This window comes from Hippoglossus stenolepis, chromosome 17, assembly GCF_022539355.2.
Source record: "Hippoglossus stenolepis isolate QCI-W04-F060 chromosome 17, HSTE1.2, whole genome shotgun sequence".
Taxonomy (NCBI): Eukaryota; Metazoa; Chordata; class Actinopteri; order Pleuronectiformes; family Pleuronectidae; genus Hippoglossus; species Hippoglossus stenolepis.
Window position 1 is genome coordinate 12,399,676 of NC_061499.1, and position 19,474 is coordinate 12,419,149.

General features: G+C 42.8%; 1 protein-coding gene across 3 annotated transcripts in view; it reads right to left on the reverse strand.

Moving 5' to 3' along the window:
* cdk6 (cyclin-dependent kinase 6) overlaps positions 1 to 17,549 on the reverse strand; it is a 37,544-nt gene extending 19,995 nt beyond the window's left edge. The window contains exons 1-4 of one of the 3 annotated variants that reach the window (XM_035182897.2): positions 17,157 to 17,549; positions 15,923 to 16,291; positions 11,556 to 11,691; positions 5,105 to 5,272 (exon numbers count right to left, since the gene is read on the reverse strand). In XM_035182897.2, the coding sequence (XP_035038788.1) occupies positions 5,105 to 5,272; positions 11,556 to 11,691; positions 15,923 to 16,146 (528 nt within the window). In that variant the 5' untranslated portion in view covers positions 16,147 to 16,291; positions 17,157 to 17,549. Of the gene's footprint in view, positions 1 to 5,104; positions 5,273 to 11,555; positions 11,692 to 15,922; positions 16,487 to 17,156 lie in introns of all 3 variants that reach the window. The other 2 variants (XM_035182898.2, XM_035182896.2) reach the window with 2 other exon arrangements.
* Between the last annotated feature and the right edge of the window lie 1,925 nt (positions 17,550 to 19,474).

Sequence of the window (19,474 nt, forward strand, 5' to 3'; positions counted from 1 at the left end):
CTCCGTTTATTTTGGTTCCAAACTAGTAAAACACAACAACAGGTCACTAACATAAGTCTGGTGGCATTCCCCTTGGGTTTTCTAAATCCAATTTGACGGGCAAATCCATGCACATGACATGCATGAGTGTAGGAACTAATGGGCTTCATGGGACCGTCCAGTCATCCTCGAATTATAATGGTTGCCAATGTGTGGAGGGTGGAGATGGAAATAACCACCGGGGTCAGGTTACTGGATATTATCCGTGTGTGTTTTGAAACGGACACCTGACCTAAACTTTACTCCTCCGTGTGAGAGTGTGAGACTGTAGCAGGAATATGTCCAGAAAATCCCAACTTGAAAGACGATGAGATTTGAGAGTCTTTGGCGATAAGGGGAGACGCTGGCGTCCACGTACTGCAAACAATAACGTGATTTCCACAGCAGAACCTATACGTCAAGTCCTGCCTCCTGAATGCTCCAGAAATAATCCTGATGTGAGAGCGTCTGACATTTTCCAGAGTTCAAATCTGAAAACGTCTGTAGATAAACCTTCACTGAGGAGCTTGAAGAAGGTTCAGCCCCTTTGAAACCATCACTCTTATTTTCATATTGTTCAGAATAATATCTTTGCAGTGCACTAATGTGACATGGTGCAATGCCAGAAGCCGCGGGCTTATGAACTTGAGTTCTCGGGACGACATCTTAGTTAAGTCTCACAAACTTACGAGCACGTAATCAATCTTCAGTTAGGATCTACTTTTAAATTGTATTGTTTTCATCCCTCGACTTTGATTAAGCTGAGTCCAATTTATATGATGGAAGATTTAATTCTAACGTTAAATTGAAAATAAATCAGGGTCTTTGTGATCAAACCCAATTCTGCAGCAGTATTTAAATAATAAGTCATGTTTTAACTGTACACAAAAGAATTTCTTTGATGCCGCAAACTCCTGGGTTGCATTTTGAACAAACATTTGCTGTAGCATTTATTCATAATTCAAACAACATCAAAAGAAAACGTTTTTTTCCCTCAAGTGCTTTTGCAGGAATGGGGCCTTGGTGGGACGGCCCGAGAAAAGATCCTTCTCCACTCTTATTCTGGTATGTCACGTTAACCCATGAGCTTCTCCCATCTGCCCGTCACTCACGCCGGCACAATGAAGCTGTCGGCCAGACTGGGGTCATTAAAAAACCATCAACAAAGCAACAAACCCTGAGGGACTTGGCAGGGGCCGCCTAATCTGGACCCCTGTACCAACCCAATGGGTGGTCTCTCCCTCTCTCTCTCGCCCTGGGAGGGTGAAATATGTAAAGCATGGTAGGTGAGCGATTTCGATAGAGCCATCAGTGAAACACAACCAATGCGCAGACTCCACACGTTTCTTTATTTATATATATATATATATATATATACATATATATATATATATATACACATATACATATACATACATATACATATATATATATATATATACATATACATATACATACATATACATACATATACATATACATATATATATATACATATACATACATATACATACATATACATATACATACATATACATATATATATATATATACATATACATATACATATATATACACACACCCAGACCACATTTTTTGTCAGTGACATATGAACACACCAGCTCGTTGCTATGTGAGAAAGCTAATTCATCACAAAAAGAGAAGTTCGACAGTCATCAGCAGAAATGGACGAGAGTGCAACTTTACGCAAGAAGAAAAATAAACGAGATGAGGAGCTGGGTACACTTTCTGACAACTTCATGCAAATGCTCGCTCCGACTGTCTCGTCATTCTAGAAGTGCTAAATGATTCACTTTGAAAGCGAGAGAGAAGAGTCGCTTAAGCAACAGCATTTCTCCAAAAGCCCATCTGTCTGCCAGTAACGGTGGCCTTAGGTGACTAAATAAGTAACTGCTGGGCTGTTGGGCAAAGGGGAAGATCCTCTTAAAAAGTGTGTGTGTGTGTGTATGTGCTCTGAATACAGTGTAGATTATCTGCTTTTATTAGCAAGAGGAAACAATGAATGGATGAATGGAGACCGTGTGTGTGTGTGTGTGTGTGTGTGTGTGTGTGTGTGTGTGTGTGTGTGTGTGTGTGTGTGTGTGTGTGTGTGTGTGTGTGTGTGTGTGTGTGTGTGTGTGTGTGTGTGTGTGTGTGTGTGTGTGTGTGTGTGTGTGTGTTGTTGTTGTGTGTGTGTGTTGTGTGTGTGTTGTGTGTGTGTGTGTGTGTGTGTGTGTGTGTGTGTGTGTGTGTGTGTGTGTGTGTGTTGGAGAGATAGGGGGATTCCAGACACAGGAACATTCATCCGGAACCAAAGATCCTGTGCTCACGTTGCATGCATGCATGAAAACACACACACACACACGCAACACACACGCACACGCACACCCTCCATCTATTTTTTGTGGCCCAATCTGTATGACCAAGGAAGGAAATAAGTGTGTGAGTTTGTGTGCAAGATTTACATGTTGGGTGATTTTGTGTGCGAGTGTGTAGGACTTGATATCAGTCACTCATATCTAAAAGGTGAAATCCCGGGTAAGCATTCTTCTCTCGACGAAGTGTCCCCGTCGAGTCATAAACGAAGTAGAAACCACACTTGTGCTGAATATTGTGTAACTCTACAAACTGTTGGGTTAGGTACGACTTCCTCTGAGACGGAGCTGTGTATTATCCCCAATCCGAGTGATGAATGACTCACATTAACAGGGCAGATACAAATCTTAATCATAAAAAATTACCCTTGATAATAATACTGAGAAACTGGGATCTGGACTAAAATCACACGTTATTCAAACGGAGAAAAACCCCTTGAAATAAATGTTTAAAACTCGCCCACTTCCAACTGACAATCAATCAATCGTAAGATTTTTATCAGTACTTCCTTATAACGCCTGTCTTAAAAGTGAAAGCACCTGCTGTAATATTCCCTTCAGACAGTCAACCCATTTTTACATTATCAGTGATCAAATTCAATTAGAAACTGTCATTTATTAGTCACTCTACACTAATGTCTGAATAAAATGTATGTTTCTTGTGATGTGAGGTTTGACTTGGCTTCCTGAGATCTACTATTAGACATTTTCTGTTCATTTCGAGTGTGAAACAATGTTATAATCATAATATGTGAATAATAAACTAATATTTTTATTAGTGTGCCAAGATAAACAAGCTTGGTCAGTAAATTCTTGCTTTGATTGTACAATATGTGACTTCAGCCACTAGGGTGAAAACAACGCCATCAAAACAATAACAAAAGACCTTAATTTGAGTCTTGAGGCAGTGTGGGATTATGGGAGTTGTCGTCTTCGCCACCGTTGCCAATAAAAATATACATGATGCAACTCGGGTGCAAATAATGTTCCTAGATGAGCTAACCCATTTTAGTTTTGTTCAAAATACGCAGCAAACGACAATGAGTCAACGTGATCCAGTATGAGGAACCAATACTAAAGTGGAAGGAAAAAAACAGCCAACTGGCCAACTGGATTTTCACTGCTGCTGAATTTCATGTTGTCCCCAGCACCTAAATCTGTGTTTTTAATTGAGACTTTCATTTAACCAGAATGTCAAGTCTTAAAATTCTTTATGTTGTGTTTTTTTGTGTATTTGCCATCTTGAATGTCATATGTCAAGTATTAAAATTCCTTATTATGTGACTCACAAAGTATAGATGACTGCTGCGGTTAATATGAAATGGCCTCATCTGCTCGTCAGTTGTTGCTACAGCCGCGTGTCGGGTCTGATACAGGAGAAGCTTTCTTTCGTTGGAAAGATGCTGCACAGGTTGATGTTCTCCTGAGTTTCCTGAATAACCTGCATGGGCACCAGCTCCAATCCTGACATGAAATCCTCTCCACTTTCTCTGATGCCTCATCTGAAGATTGAGTGAGTAACATTAACTATATTAGACACTGTGTATTGCATTTGTGGTCATGTTTCGGAAACACTTAATTGTATATGTTGAAATCCTCGCAGGACTGTAACACGGCCAATCATAGCAGAGACAAGTTAGCGAGCGAGTCACCGAAAAATGTCGGCTTCGAGCAGCTGTCAGGCAACACGTGTTCATATGGGTGTAGCTTTGACGGAAGGGGTGAAAAATTCTTTGCAACTGATTGCAAATTTCCAGGATTACCGACCCTAGCTGTAATGGAACATTAAGAGGAAGCCCAACATCAAAGGATGATTATAAAATTACGACTTGTTTGGTCAGGCTGATCAGTGAAGGAGCTCAAAGCGTCTCTCTGTGCAAGTGTGAAACAGAGCAGGAAAACCTCTCTCTGCAAATAAAGGCTTATAAAAAAGGTATGGAGCTACTACCTTCATCGTGAAAGTCTCATTTCTCCTTATTTCAAGCTCCTCCAAAGACTCCTTTCAGTCCCTCTCTATACTATCTGGTCATCAGAGCCCAGAGTTCAATAGTTGGACATCAAAGTACCGACGCCAGGGTGGGAGGGGGATCTGTCTCTCCTCGTCTGTTCCGTCCCTGTCTGCAACAACCACTGAGGGATTCCTGAGACGGGCCGCGGGGGCCCTCAGCTCTCACTTTACACAGAGAAACCCTATCGTTCGGCCCGGCGCCGCACAGCTACCCGCTGATGCCCTGTAAGTGCCCGCTATATCACATTAGATGCTTTTTATCTAACTCTCTGGAGATGGGAGGGTGGTTCAGGGCGGTGTGTTTCTGTGTGTTTGTGTAGGACTAAACGCATAGACTGATTTTAACTAGACTTGGTGGGAATAATATTTGGGATGGTATCTCCAGACGATTGAGCTGATTAAAAAGGTCAACATCAATAAAGAAATATGGTCCGAAAAAAAACACATTTTCCAAGACATCTCTGCAAATTGCAGAGCTAGACAGATGATCTAAAGCCTATATAGTGATAAGTGACATCACCACAAACAAGTAAGAAAATTATGTCATATATAGCGGGAAAAAAATATTTCGACCCAGTTTAAACATCCTGCGACCCACTTTTACGCCTCTGTACATCTGCTGTGATACCGTGGGCTGACAGAGTTTGGTGCAAGGAAAATAAGTCTTGCTGTGTTTTAGATATATGAACAAGATATAACTCACCACAGAGGTGAGCGCCATCTGGAAGCTGTAGATGCGCGCCAGGCCGAAGTCGGCCAATTTGATCTGTCCTCCGCTGGTGACCAGGATGTTCTGGGGCTTCAGGTCGCGGTGGACAACGCGGTGAGAGTGCAGGAAGTCCAACCCCTGGAGCAGCTGGTACATCATATCCTGTGAGACGACAAAATGGAGTGAGGATGTTTTAAGTTAGTATTTTGTGGAAAAAAGTTTGAGCAGATTTTTATTTATGGCTCTGAATCCAGTAAATCTGACCTGTTGAATTGAATTTACTTAAAATGTTCGGCCTTTATTGTCAGAGAAAAAGCAAAAGACAGATGGTTTTGCGACCTTGCACCTTTAGAACAACATTTGAATTAATTCCTGTGTCATACCAGCGATAAAAGACCTGAAAGGGACCCGCAGTGAGAAGTTAAGTAGAATGGCTGAGACATTTAGATAGAGAGGGAGTTAACTGTGTCTTTTTTTTGTTGACTGTGGCAGATGTTTGATAACTCTCACACACACACACACACACACACACACACACACACACACACACACACACACACACACACACACACACACACACACACACACACACACACACACACACACACACACACACACACACACACACACACACACACACACGATAGTGGCAGAGAGAGGCCCCGCTCTGTGCGAGCTCGGGTCTCTGTTCCCCCGGCAGCTGTCCTGCTTGAGTTAATTGGCGCCGGTTCTCTTTTTATGCCCATACGCTGACCTCAGTGATGGCCACAGGCGCTGCATCCACGACACACTGACAACACAAACTGGTGGGAGCAGGAACCAGCTATGTCAACCTGCTTCGACATGTTCTCTTCAAACTGAAACGCTCAAACCGGCGCTGCACCTGTAAACAAATAAGTTATTGCGAAGTAGCTTAACCAGGTGAGTCTTTGGCAGAGTTACGAAGTCTTGGGACGATTTTTTTTGTTAACAGATAAGAATTGATATTTATAAAAGTGATTTTGTCCGTTTGAAAAGGAAACAACAAGTAGATAAAGGAGAAATGTTGGTGCAGTAAAATGCTGTGATGCCGGGTGTGCATTCTACACCATACACCCCCCCTTTCAAAACACACACACTCTCTCTTAAACACACACACACACCCCAAAACCCTCCGCCAAGACCTCACAAGTGACATGGACCCGAGCCCGCAGCTCTATTCACTAGCCGACCAGCTGGTGAGTGAGTCAAAGGGGTCTGCACAGTCAAGCAGAAAACATTAGCAAACGGCGCGGGGCAGGCTGCTGTGCCGGCCGCAGCGGTGGAGACGGGGCGCCCCCAACACAGCACTGCAGAGCTGGGGAGTGATGTGAGTGAAGGCCCCCTCCCCCCTGGGTTTGTGTTAATGTAACGTTACATCTACATTTTCATTTGTGTGTGTGCTTCCCAGGCTGTGCAAGTGTGTGTGTGTGTGGGGGGCTGCCCTCTGACCAGGAGCAGGCAGGATGCATAAACAGACCTTCCTTTCTACGGCTCCATCCAGCCATGACCTAGAGAGCAGGGCAGCAGACAGACAGGGCCATAGGACAGCGGCGGGTAGTTGGTTATTTTGTGTGTGTGTGTCTGACACAATAGCACCCCCCTTAGTTCCTTTCTGCTTTAAATAGCCATTTCACCGTGCTTCCTTTCAGCAGCATTTCCGAGTAAACACCAATTATCTCACAAGTGTGACTCTTGGACAAACACACAAACAATCTTGGCCCTTTGGCCCGGGTGCCATGCTCTCCATTGGATCAATTACCCACAAAACTGAGTGACGAGAAATATCCCAGCTGTGTTCAACTGCAGTGTGAATCTGTCGAAAAAACTAAGTGCAGACGTTAAAATAGTTGGTCGAACGATGCCTCAAAGTTTAACAACCACATGCCAAAAGGGGGTGAAAGAGATCCTACTCGGAGCCGAAGAAAAGTTCCAGCACCAACGAGACTCACATGAGTTGCTCAATGCACAACTGTCTTCAACTGGCAACACTTCAACCAAAAAGAAACCCCCCATAAACAACTTGGCCAGGAGGAAACCAAATCACACAAAAAGGCAACAGATCTGACCCTGAAAAAAAAGGAAAAAGGTCCAGGGAAAAAAGTAGTCAGCCCTCCGCAAGATGCAGTCAAAACATGGCTTTCTCAGTGCGCCTCCCTTTCTAATGCAAATGGACCAGAGGCAGCCATATTGTTTATTGTAGCCAAGCACAATATGGGACATCTGCCGGTTAGCGTTAGTGTAATTCCCTCCCCATGCTTCATTAACCTCCCCCTTTATGGGCCCTCAGAATGGAGTAGTGGAAGCTTGGACGGTGGCGGCGCAGGAGGGTGGGCGAGTCTCAAGCGCCGGGCCGGGCGAGGAGCACCGAGGCTGGGGCAGCCCGGCCGCTTGATGTCCTTCCAGCTCATTTGATTGCTGGAGGAGGGCCCCTTTCATCAATGAGCATGTGGTGGGTCTCGAGTCTGAGGAAGGCCGAATGGGTGGTAGAGGGTGGGGGGGCTGGAGTGAACAGGGGTGGACCAGGGGTGGGTGTCTGGTGCTGGGGGTAGATTGGCGTTGAGAAAAAGTATGTGCCTGTTCTTCTTGGTTAAATGTGGATGAATTCAAAAGTAACACTGAAGAGGTAAGCACTTAATCTGATGGGTAGAGGTGTGCCAATATCAGGATTGTTGGAAAGGGATTGGTCATCTGGTGGTAAATGAAGTTATCGAGGAGAGAGGGGGGCTACACTGGGGGTTACTGTGCAGTATCCACTGTCCTAGAAATAACAGGGGATGGCGCCTGGGCCATCTTGTCACTCCATCATTGTCCTTTTGTCCACTCAAGACCCCGGCTGTATGGATGTGAGGAGAAAGCAAAAGGAAGGAGGTGTGCCTTAAGGGGTCACCATGCTTCAAACAAAGTGCTTGTTGCATTGTTGGACCGCGTCAGAAACGTCCGCTCCCAACGTCAGAATTGTGTGTGTGTGAGCTATGGGGGGGAGGGGGTTATGTCCACTAATTTTTGTAACATTTAAAAGTAAGCCCTCCAGGCAAGAGGCAATGGTTTCAACTTCTATCTCAAGCTCTTTTGTCGTCTTTTTTTTTTTGTTCACTTCAATCAGACCACCACAAAAACTGTTGGATCTTGGACGCAAGATCCACGGATTAAGACTGCAACTATCATGATTGATTCTTTCCATTAATCCCTCAGTCTGTATTGATCTACTGGTTAATCACCAACTGTGGGAACCATTCATTTGTATTGGAAAATGCTAAACCAATCAATTGTCGGTTAATTTTCCTACTGATGGAATAATCAATTAATCAGCTTATCCCTAAGACACTGCCATTAATTAAAAAAGGGTTTCAAATTCAAAACTAAAGAAATATGAAATGGTTCAAACTAATCTAACAGAGTTTAAGCTGACATGTATTTTTTGACACACTAATTCCAAAAGAGATTCAGTTGAAAGTTATATAAAACAAATAGAAATCAGAAAAACTTAAAATTTGAGACATTATTGACCCAATCTTTTTCATCAAGGTCCATTCATTATTTATTGAGAAATTTTAAAACACGCTCTAACAATGTTAAAGGAAGTGAAAAAAACTATTCCTGGATCCGCCCCCTTAATCAAATAATCTCCCAAGGTTAACAGGTTCTTCCTCCATCCTTCCAACAAGTTTCAATAACATCGGTTTGGTAGTTTTTGCATAATCTTGCTAAAAGACAGACAAACAGTGATGAAAACATTACCAAACCCAAACATATATTATCTCCACTCATGTATAAATTTGTCTTAAAATATGTTTTGATTTTCGAATAAACAAATCATAAATAGCAGTTTTGTTTTCATCCATAGTGAAATCATCATCGTATAAGACGGAGGCCTGGCTCACATCAGAAGGTGCTTCTTGTGAACATCAAAGTCAAAATGCTCTGAATGAAGAACTGCTGATTTGCATAAAGCTGGGAACGTGAACAGTCATTTTAAAGAGTGCAGATATTCATCAGTACACTGTCAGACAAACTGTTTATAATTGAGGACGATTTGACAGAACGTTGAGTGAGGTTACAGGCCCAGCGCTAAAGGCTAAACCGAATCCTGGTTAACAGCTCTGTTCATCAGCCGATCATATGTAAATCAGGGAGAAGGCTGCTTCTGAACAAATATTTCTTTATCAAAGTTTCATACAGGACCTCATTTATTCACTAAACATTTCACGAAACAAAAGAAGCAAACAACACATAGCTTGATCCTTCTATAATTTAAAATATTTGTTGAATAAATACTTATTGTATTTTATTTTACCTAAATAGTTTTCTTTTACACCTTTCACATTAGGCGGCCTAAAAGTTAGGCTGAGCTGAAGGAAGTAACTTTATCCTGAACATTGTGCAGGTCTGATCCACAGCTACAGAAAGTGGGATTTAAGATTATTGCAGCCAAATGAGGTTTTGACCAGATATTTAATCAAAGGGTTCACTTGTTTTTTGCCACACTGTAAGTATTCAATAAAGAGAAGATTATATCTATTTATGCTTTATTAAAGCATTTTGTGTTTACATTTGTGACCTGGATGAAGATCTGGTCACATTAACACTGCTGTCAGACAAGCAACTGAAGCCTGAACATTTTTCTGAAATTTTCCAGAGAGCCTGTATGTGAGAACGCAAATGTCAGATGTTCTGGACATACACTGTTCTTTTCCTGCCAGCCCCTTGTGAAACTTCCAGAAAACGAGTGAGCCTGTGTGAGAATTACAGCAGGCAAATGTGCAGAAAATTCATTGCAAGCCAGCGGGTGTGTTGATGCTGTTACATACACAAAAATGGAACAATAAAAATATCTCAGGGTATTTATACGTCATGTGCAGCATTCTGCAAAATCTACAGGTGCCACTTGTCATCTGAATGTTCTGGAAATGTCGTTATTGGGAATGCGTCTGACCTGGAGAACCTCCCGCTGCGTTCTTCATATGTGAAACTCCAGAAAATGTCCCAGGTTCACATTAGGTAAAAAGTGTTCAGTATTGCTGCAGAAGTCAAATATTTGAGGTCTTACTACACATCAGGATCACCACTACACAGGGACCCACAGAAACTACCACTATGCCACGTCCTGTATCGACTTCAGCAAAAAAAAGAGAAAAACCCTGGGAAAGCCTCGGGTGGGATCTACCTGACTCGTCTACGCTTGCACAGCATCTTGCCAACATTACAGTCTGACACAAAACTTTCAAGCGTAAACCCAGGCCTGGGGTGAAACCGATGGTTACTCTAGCTTCAGCAACTTCTCCGTTTCAAACATGACACTTTAAACTCGGAGGTCCCTCCGTCCAAAAATAGAGGCATGCCCCTGCGGTGAAGTCCGCGGTGTGTCGACAGACCTTTGGGGTGAAACGCGATAAAGAGATTTTTAAAAAGGGGTTTGTGTGGGAAAGATTAAAATAAAAGAATACGGTTATGGAGGAAAGGAGTTGGCGACGCATCCACTTCCGAGCTTTCGGCAAAGGTGTAAATGGAACCTATGTGGATGTATTTTAATGAATTGGAGAAACTGATAGTGGTGAGTGAGAAGGTGTTGCACCTTTAATAGAATGGTTGACACCGAGGAGGATTGACAGTGAAATACACTCTTGGTTTTTAAATCCAGTTTCTCACACACACGCACACGCACACACACACACACACACACACACACACTTTCTCTGTCTCCATCTGTAACACAGTGTAGAGCAGCTCTGAGAGCTCAAAATGAAAATAGAGAAGGAGCCTTTAATTTGGAGCCCATCTGCCACATGTGCTGCCCTTCAAACGCTCTGGTACCTCTGATGTCAGAGGGAGCTGCACTCTGTCCTCCACGTCTCCGGCCAAGAAAGCTCACTCTGTACCATACAGACATGCAACAGTCATTCCAGAGAGGTTTAGCAAGTAGCGTTCCTCATATTTCAAATAGAAACAGAGCAATACTTGAAATTGAAATGTTTTGTAATGTGTGTCGGAATATTAGTTTGCAAAGAAGTCCAGACATTATTCTGAAGGGGCTTTATCGTGCCAGCCCCCAAGCATGTGAGTGGTTTATTTTGAAACTGCAAGAATACAAATATCTCGGGTTGAAAGAGCGGAGCCTTACAGGTAGAGGATGCAGACGAAGTCTTCAACTTGTAAGGATGAGATTCTACAACCTTTGATGATAAGGGCTGATGTGGGATTTTTGCAGTGGAATTTCCACATCATGTCTGGGCATTTCCCTGTTGTTGTGACCAAGCAATCTGCTGCTGCGTCTCTAATATTTGAAAGGCAAACTCCTGGAAATGTCTGAACCCAATTTTTCAGACACCTAATTTCATGTCTGAAAACGGCCTTGCTAACAATTCAAAGACACCAGTTTATAATTCACCACATTCATTTTTCAGTAGTTGTAGAAAACAAGGATTACCTTGATGGTCTCAGGTGGTACTCCAGGGTCGGGGGCCTTCTCCAGGTAGGTGGTCAGGTCCTGATCCACATGCTCAAAGACCAGGGTGAGTTTGGTTTCTCGGTCAGTTCGAGAGACTGTGCACACGTCAAACAACCTGGAACAAGAGGGTAGAGTTGTCCATTGGGCTAAAGCTTCAACAACATAAGACAGGACCACATCTCCTCACTGGTGGCCTGGACCTTTTTTCTCACACACACACACACACACACACACACACACACACACACACACACACACACACACACACACACACACACACACACACACACACACACACACACACACACACACACACACACACACACACACACACACACACACACACACACACACACACACACACCCTTTCAGACATACTGAGCACATAAGCAATGCACTACTTAAATCAAAGTCAGCCGCAGTGTCACATCACGATAATCTATGCATCTGGCAACCAGGGAGTGGTTCAGACAGAAATAGGCGTGTCAAACAATGTAACTAATCACCTGTATAATAGTAATAACTGGTATGACAACCATGGTTAATGCTGCTGTTTGCACCCGAGTTTCTTGCTGATACGAGTCAAAATGTCCGCTTAAGATAAGGGTCTAGGATCTAGATAAAGCAAACACACCTGAATTTGTCGTTTTTCTTCGATTAAGATCTAAATTCAGTTATGAAAAGGGAAAATCCACGTCAGCATTTAGAGTAAGAGTTATATTTGTCAGAATCTTGAGCAGTGTTCAACACAAAGCTGGCGAATGGCCGAATGTGTAATGATCCAAGTAAACCCATGTGAAAATACAGTAGGAACATTTCCAGAAAATTCAGTGCGTGGGAGTGGGTGTGTTGATGTTTCTAATGCAAAAAATAAAAAGGATACAAGATCTCAGGATGATAAGGGGGTGTCACACATGTAGGAGACGCCATTCGAGAGCTTTTTGTGATTGGATCAATGCCTGGGTTTAGATTTAGCTTTAAACAGAAACACTGATTTCGGCAGCAGAAGTCATGTCCTGCCTCCTGTATTCTCTACCCAGACTCCACCCCTCATCTGAATGTTCTAGAGTTTTTATCCATAATGAATGCATGATTTACATATGGTCAATTTATGTACTGCGATATTAATATGTGAAAGGCAATCTCTGGAAAATAACCAGATTAACAATCTCCTGCAGGTTGTGCTGATATCGCTCTCTGAGGTTACTCTTTAAATGTCAACTAGATCCATGCTAAATGCTAAACTTCTAAGGATTCAAGACTATCGAGCACCGAGCCCCAATGTTTTTGGTTGTGTTTCACTGGGCAACTAACTAAGGCCAAGAATCCAGATTATGTCAGCAGACCTGCCAAGTGAGGCTTTAGTGAAAAGCCGGGAAAAAAAATCTATCCAGTATGTCGTCTTCAAAGAGCTGGGAACAACAAGTAACATTCCTCAACCGGTGCCATGACAACTCCTGATGCTCTATAGGAAGTGGACCGAAGTGAAGGCAGCATCTTTCGTCGGGATAACAGAGGAGATGAATGGATTCTGGACGGATCTCCAACTGATGCATGTTGTGCCAGTGATATATTACTGTAATCACATTACTTTTCCTCTATAGCATGTGAATAAAGCGGTAGATATGCTTTGTATTGTTAAAATACGTAATTTACATAACACAAATGGGCTGATTTTGTCCCTCATCACTTCAACAACACTTCACCTACAAGGTATTTATCGACAATGTGTAATCCCAATGTGCTTTCACGGCATAATGACTGAGTATATTTTTTACTTAGCTAACTATGCTAAGTAAGATAGAAGCTAACAAAATAATGACACCGAAGAGATTGAACAATAGATGATTGTTGCTGCTAATGTGAATTCACAATGAGAATGATGCTAGTCAATGCCACATCAGTAATTCCAATGCATGCTGCTATTATTCAAACGGGCTAATCTACATTATCTGTTTTAAATTGAAGCATGGAAAGAGCTGACTGAATCTCTCCGGAAACCCTTTCATTCCCATCCAACAAGACATCACGTGTCCGTGCCAACGCGCTTGTAATCAGCAGACTTGGAAATGCTACAGTCAGAAAAGTGTGTGAGAGGCGATCCGTTCAAGATATTAGCTTTGTGCATGATGTCACAGCAAGGACGGCGCCCTCGCCTTGAAGCTGTGGGGTTAAACGCCCCTCACCGCTCGATTGTTGGGCTACAATGTGGGCTCTCAGCAGACACTGAACATGTGGAATGAATAATGAGCCGCATTACAAACATCCAGGGGTTGCCTGGAGTCACACAGAAAGCCCACAATGCACTCTTCCTGGCCTGAGCTGCTTGGCAATGCTTCCTGGCTAAACCGGAGGATAGTGGGGTTCCTCTGATGGTTCAATGAGCCCGACAGTTTGCACTCTTACACCAATTTATCGCGACAAATGCTACTGCACATTCTCGTAATGTCAAAGTAGCAAACAAGCTCAATTTAACCACTGCGTAAAACTAACCTAAAACAACTTCAATGTACACTCTTTGCCTTCCAGTGACAACAAAAGCCATTGTGATCCCTTTAGGAGAAAACCATAAACATTATCCTCCATTATTCATTTATACGCTGGGGAATTATTGTTAGAGGCAAAAGGGGACTCGCCATGCTTCTGAAAGTCCACTTAGAACTTCCCCTTCCATCCCAAAGCACTCAATATCCCATAATAAAACAAGAACCAAGGTCAGACCTTGGCCAGAGCCGGCATATGACGCAGTATCTGACTGACCTCAGTGAACTTCTCAATACAAAACTGAAAGAAAATGTCCTCTCTGCGTCGAGCAGTGAGGACAGGAACTATACAAACTGGGTATGTAACTTTACTTTAAATATAGTCAGTTAATCCAATCTAACTTTCAGCAGCTGAGCAAAGACAGTGTTGCCGTCATGCTCGTGGGCACTTTGGCAGTGTAAGATTGGTGGGCACACATATATAAAATGCATCGAATCTGTGACGTGTGATTAGTGAATTTAAATAGGGTGACCATCTCATTGTTGATCTTGGATCTTTCAATTTGAAATAAAGAAGTCAGCATTTGCTTTGGACCTGAAACAATTTGTCAATATGTTGATCCGCTGATCAATGATTAAGCATTGAAAAAATAATTGTCAACAACTGTATTAATATATAATTCAATTTTAATCAATTATATAAATGATATATATTTAAATAATCATTGACTGACACTTTTCAAAGGTAATTAATTGTCGATTTCAGTCGTATTCGGTGAAAGTTGGTCAGCAAATCAAACTATTCGATTGCTTTAAGAAATTAGGGGTTATAGACATTTTATGAACAATATAACCAATTATTGAAACAGATTCATCCGCAATGAAATCATTCATAATTGCAGCCCAAGTCCACTTGAACTTTTCTGAAATTAGCAAATTAGGTCAAATTCCCTTAGCCAAAAAAGTAAAAAGCTTAGTAAAAAGCTAATAAGTACAAATACTGAATATAATCAGGTCTATAATTATAAATAATATTAGTTATAAAGATCTTACAGAAAGGTGAAGGTCAAATCATTAGGAAGGTCAACATTGAATGGAAACTGCACGTTTCCCACGCTGACAGAAGCTGTCATTGTGAGAAAAGAGATTGTGAGAAAAGCCTTATGTTTAATACTGAGTGGAGTTGAGTGTTTTAGAGATACATACATGAGTCAATCAGTGTGACTGGATTCAACCAGTAACTATAGAGAGGTAACCAGTAATGGAAAAAGGTGAAAGTTGGGATCTGACAGGTGTGCATGCATCTACTGTCAGTGACAGCACCCAGCTAGTTGTGCTACACATGTTTTCATATTGTCAGCAGTAAAGTGTCAAAGGCGGACTTCTGCTGCAAAAACCGAGTGTGTCTACTGTGGGACATGTGAGGCTCAAGCCGGGGCAATTAAAAAACATAAATGATTGCATTTCCATCAATATTAATATAACAAACAGCCAATAAATATTGATATACTGCTTATGCATAAAGCAAGAAGAGTGAAGGGGTATAACACAATTGTTCTAACTCTGATTTGTAAAATGTTGAGCTGTTTATCAAGTGTCACTCTCTGCTCATAAAGAGTTTAAAACCAAAACCTTCACTCAGGAGCAAAACATCCATCTTTAAACTTAAAAGAAACAATAATCTGACATTTATCGTGATACTTATCAACTCGTAAGTAATGCCTTGATATAATTTGCAGCCATTATCGTCCAGCCCTGTGAGGCCCCATAATAACCATAGAGACCATACAAAAAAAAACAGCAAAACACACAATTTCACACAGACACACACACTGGACTGCCCACCTCTCCCCTCTATCTTACCTGACAACATTGGGGTGATCGAAGGCCTCCAGCTGCCTCAGTACCGCCACCTCCCGGATGGTGGAGAGAGGCATCCCCTCTTCCTCCGTCTGGACTCGAACTCTTTTCAGGGCTACAAATCGTCCGCCGTTCTTCAGGTCCCTCGCCTTGTACACTTTCCCATAAGCGCCTTCTCCGATCTCGGCCACGGGCTCATACCGAGTGCCAATACTCTCTTTGTCCATTTTTGCTGATTTTTTTGCTCCTTTCCTCTCTGTCTCTCTGCCTCCGTCTCTTGTTGAAAATATTGCGGGGAATCCCGGCGACTGTTGGCGAGCCAGAGAACTTTACGAAGGCATATTCACAGGAAAGAGTCGGCACATGCCATGCCTGCAGAGGACAGGGAGAAGACACAGATGGAGGAAGTCACCATCTTTGTCAGGTTATTGGTCAAACTGTGCTCCAGGTAGGCAACAACAGCACTGTCATGTTTTATTCCGACTATCAACACAAGGGCAGCGTTGCGTCCCAACGTCCACTCCTCCTCCTCCTCTATTACGCACAGCGGCTCATGTCCTCCAACCCCTTAAACACAGAATAATGTGAAATAATTCAAATTACACACTCTCTTCACTGATCCGCCTTTAAGTTGAATAAACTGTCTTGTTGTAAAAAATAAAAATAAAGTTTCCTCCACGCGGAGTGTTGCTGAAGTAATGTTCATGCGAGGCTGCAATTCGTAATCTGTTAAAAGGGGGGAATTAAATCACAGATTCAAAAGAGAACAGGCACATACATGACACATGCACTCGGCTTGAGGGTTGGTTAAGTCACTTTACTAACCGATCACCAGCTTAATCAAAGTTTATGTTTGAGGCGACACAAACTTTGGCGAGCACGTGGCTGTCTACTGATTGCATTGTCTGAACTTCCTACAGCTACAGTCCTTTAAAGAAAATTGTGAAATAGCCCGAAAAGACGCATTTCGTGCCGGAAATCGCTATAAATACGTGAAATGGTTTCATGAGGGAGTTTTAGACGTGTTTTCATCAGCTTCGGCTGCTTCCTCTAATTTATATTAATTTAATTGCGCACAGCCCAATTCAAGTTATACTGACAAATCAAAGGAGTAGCACGTTTCGCTAGTTTTAAAATGATATTAAATTGCAAAGCGGCTCCTTAAAGACATTTTGGCATCACATCCGCCACTATTACCCCCCCACACACACACACCTCCACCGCTCGCAGTGTTTACCTTATTTTTACGTGGTCAATAAATGTCCAATAAAATGCTGAGGAGGCGCTCGTCGCTGTTGTTGTCTCGGGGATAATAAGACCTTGTCCCCGCATCAAACACATCCCCGGTCCGCTGTCCTCCTTCCTCCACATGCGTGCATGCGGGGGCCACACAGGTAGTTTTTTCTTTTTTGGGGTGGGGGGGACGGGTGCAAGCAGTCCTCCTCTTTAACCCCCCATGCCTCAGACACGGCATCAGCCCCGGCAGATACACTCACACAAGGGGAGGAGGGCGGTAGTGGTGGTGGTGGTGGAGGGCTGTACTAACACACACACACACTCTCACTGCAAGTTAGTGTGTAGGGGAAGGGGATGAGGCGTGTTGGGTGGGGAGGGGGTCACAGGACAAAGGCAAACGCGTGATACAGCCCCTCCAACAACCAGAAATTGTTCTTTCTTTCTCTTCCCCACTCTCTCCCTCTCTCTCCAGTACATATATCCCTGGATCGGCCCTATATAAATATATATATATTTATATGCAACTGCAGCCCCGCGCCTGCCTGTGTGTTTGTGTGTGTGAGCTCCGGCTCTGCCTGCCTTTCCCACGCCGGCTGAATGTGGCCTGACCCCCTTCAGAGAGGTTTGACACGGAGCGGGGACATTTCCGCATTCCTCCCCGACTACAAAGGCCTCGCCGCCTCCCTCCTCGGCCTCCTCGGTGCTCCGCCATTCAGACGCGGCGCTCCGCTGCGGGTTCCGTCCCCCCAGTGTCAGCACCGGGAGCGCCGCGGGTAATCGGGGGGAGAGAGAGAGAGAGCTTGGGGGTTTGTTGGATGGGCGGCCACACTATCTTTCTATGTGCCCCCTGCAACACAGAGGAACTCCCCCCGTGGTAACAAAAGTGCCAGCGGGAATGCGGTGTGACAAGCTTGGCCTGTGATGGTCCTGAGGGGTCAGGTTCAAGGCCCCGGTGGCTTGATCTGTGGCCGGAGCTAGGACTCCTCTGCTCGGGTGGTCGTTTGCCAAAGCTCCCCCTGCCCCATCCAGGCCCGATGGCCATGTGGTCTATACTGGATAGCACTTTTTTTTTAAAATTCTGAATATATGTAGCTTTAAGTCTGCAAACAATCATCATCTATACAGAGTATACATTTATTGTTAGATGGGAAAATGACTGCAGGTCAGTTCATTACACAAAGGCTTAAACTACAACAATAATAATAATAATCTATGAACAATGAGAAACTTTATTATAATCATAATCATTCTGAAATAGAATTGCCAAATGTGCCTTTTCAATTATTTCTATAGAATTTATATACAAAATATACTTGCCTTACAGGTTGTTATGAAAGGGAATTTATAATCAATAACTAAAAACATTAATTAAATATAATTAAAAAAATTTAAAACCTCAAACTTGATTTCTTCAACAAAACATTCCACTCACTTCAGTTGTAGGATTTTATCAGCTTAATTTCAATATTTTTACAGGTTTTATTTTGATGTATTTATGTTTTTTTAACTCTAACTTTATTAGATATTAATATATATATATATATATATATATATATATATATATATGTCCAGCAATAGTTTATGTCTGAGAAGTTCTTCAAACTCCATCATAAAGTTTCACTTTTTTCCCCCCTTCCATGCCGGACACGGTTTTGGACATGACAAGACTTGATGTTAGATTATCCCAATGAATAGCCAATTACAGGCGTGTAACCGAGGCCCATTCTCCCAACCTCATTGAAGGGAGCGTATTAGAAATGCACAGAAGATCAGAGGAAGGACCTTCCCCCGGTGCCATCATTTACATGCAAACCTGTCTCGCTTGCTGCTCGTAGAATCCACTGATTTCCATTGAAAAGGTAAAACTATGGGGGGATAATAACATGGAAGTATGTCTGCCCAACTTTATAGGCAACCTCACATTTAAAAACCATTTGCATGACAAAACACACAATGCAGACAATGTGCCCAAGACCAATTACTGTAAATGTGGGCATTTACATCTTTCCGTCATCATTGTTCATGTGAAATCAGTTCTGAGAGCCATTGCCCAGATTGAATACATTAGCATGCATACTTGTGATTTAGCCGGAGAACAAACCAATTAGATCTCTTGTGTGCAGTATAGAAATGAGAGAAAGACACACACACACACACACACACACACACACACACACACACACACACACACACACACACACACACACACACACATCTCAAACACACATTCTGAAACTTTGTGGCCGTTCAGTTTAATCCCCGGCAATAGTCATTGATCAGCTAATACCTGACATGCAGGCTTTCTTCAAGTTTCTGCAG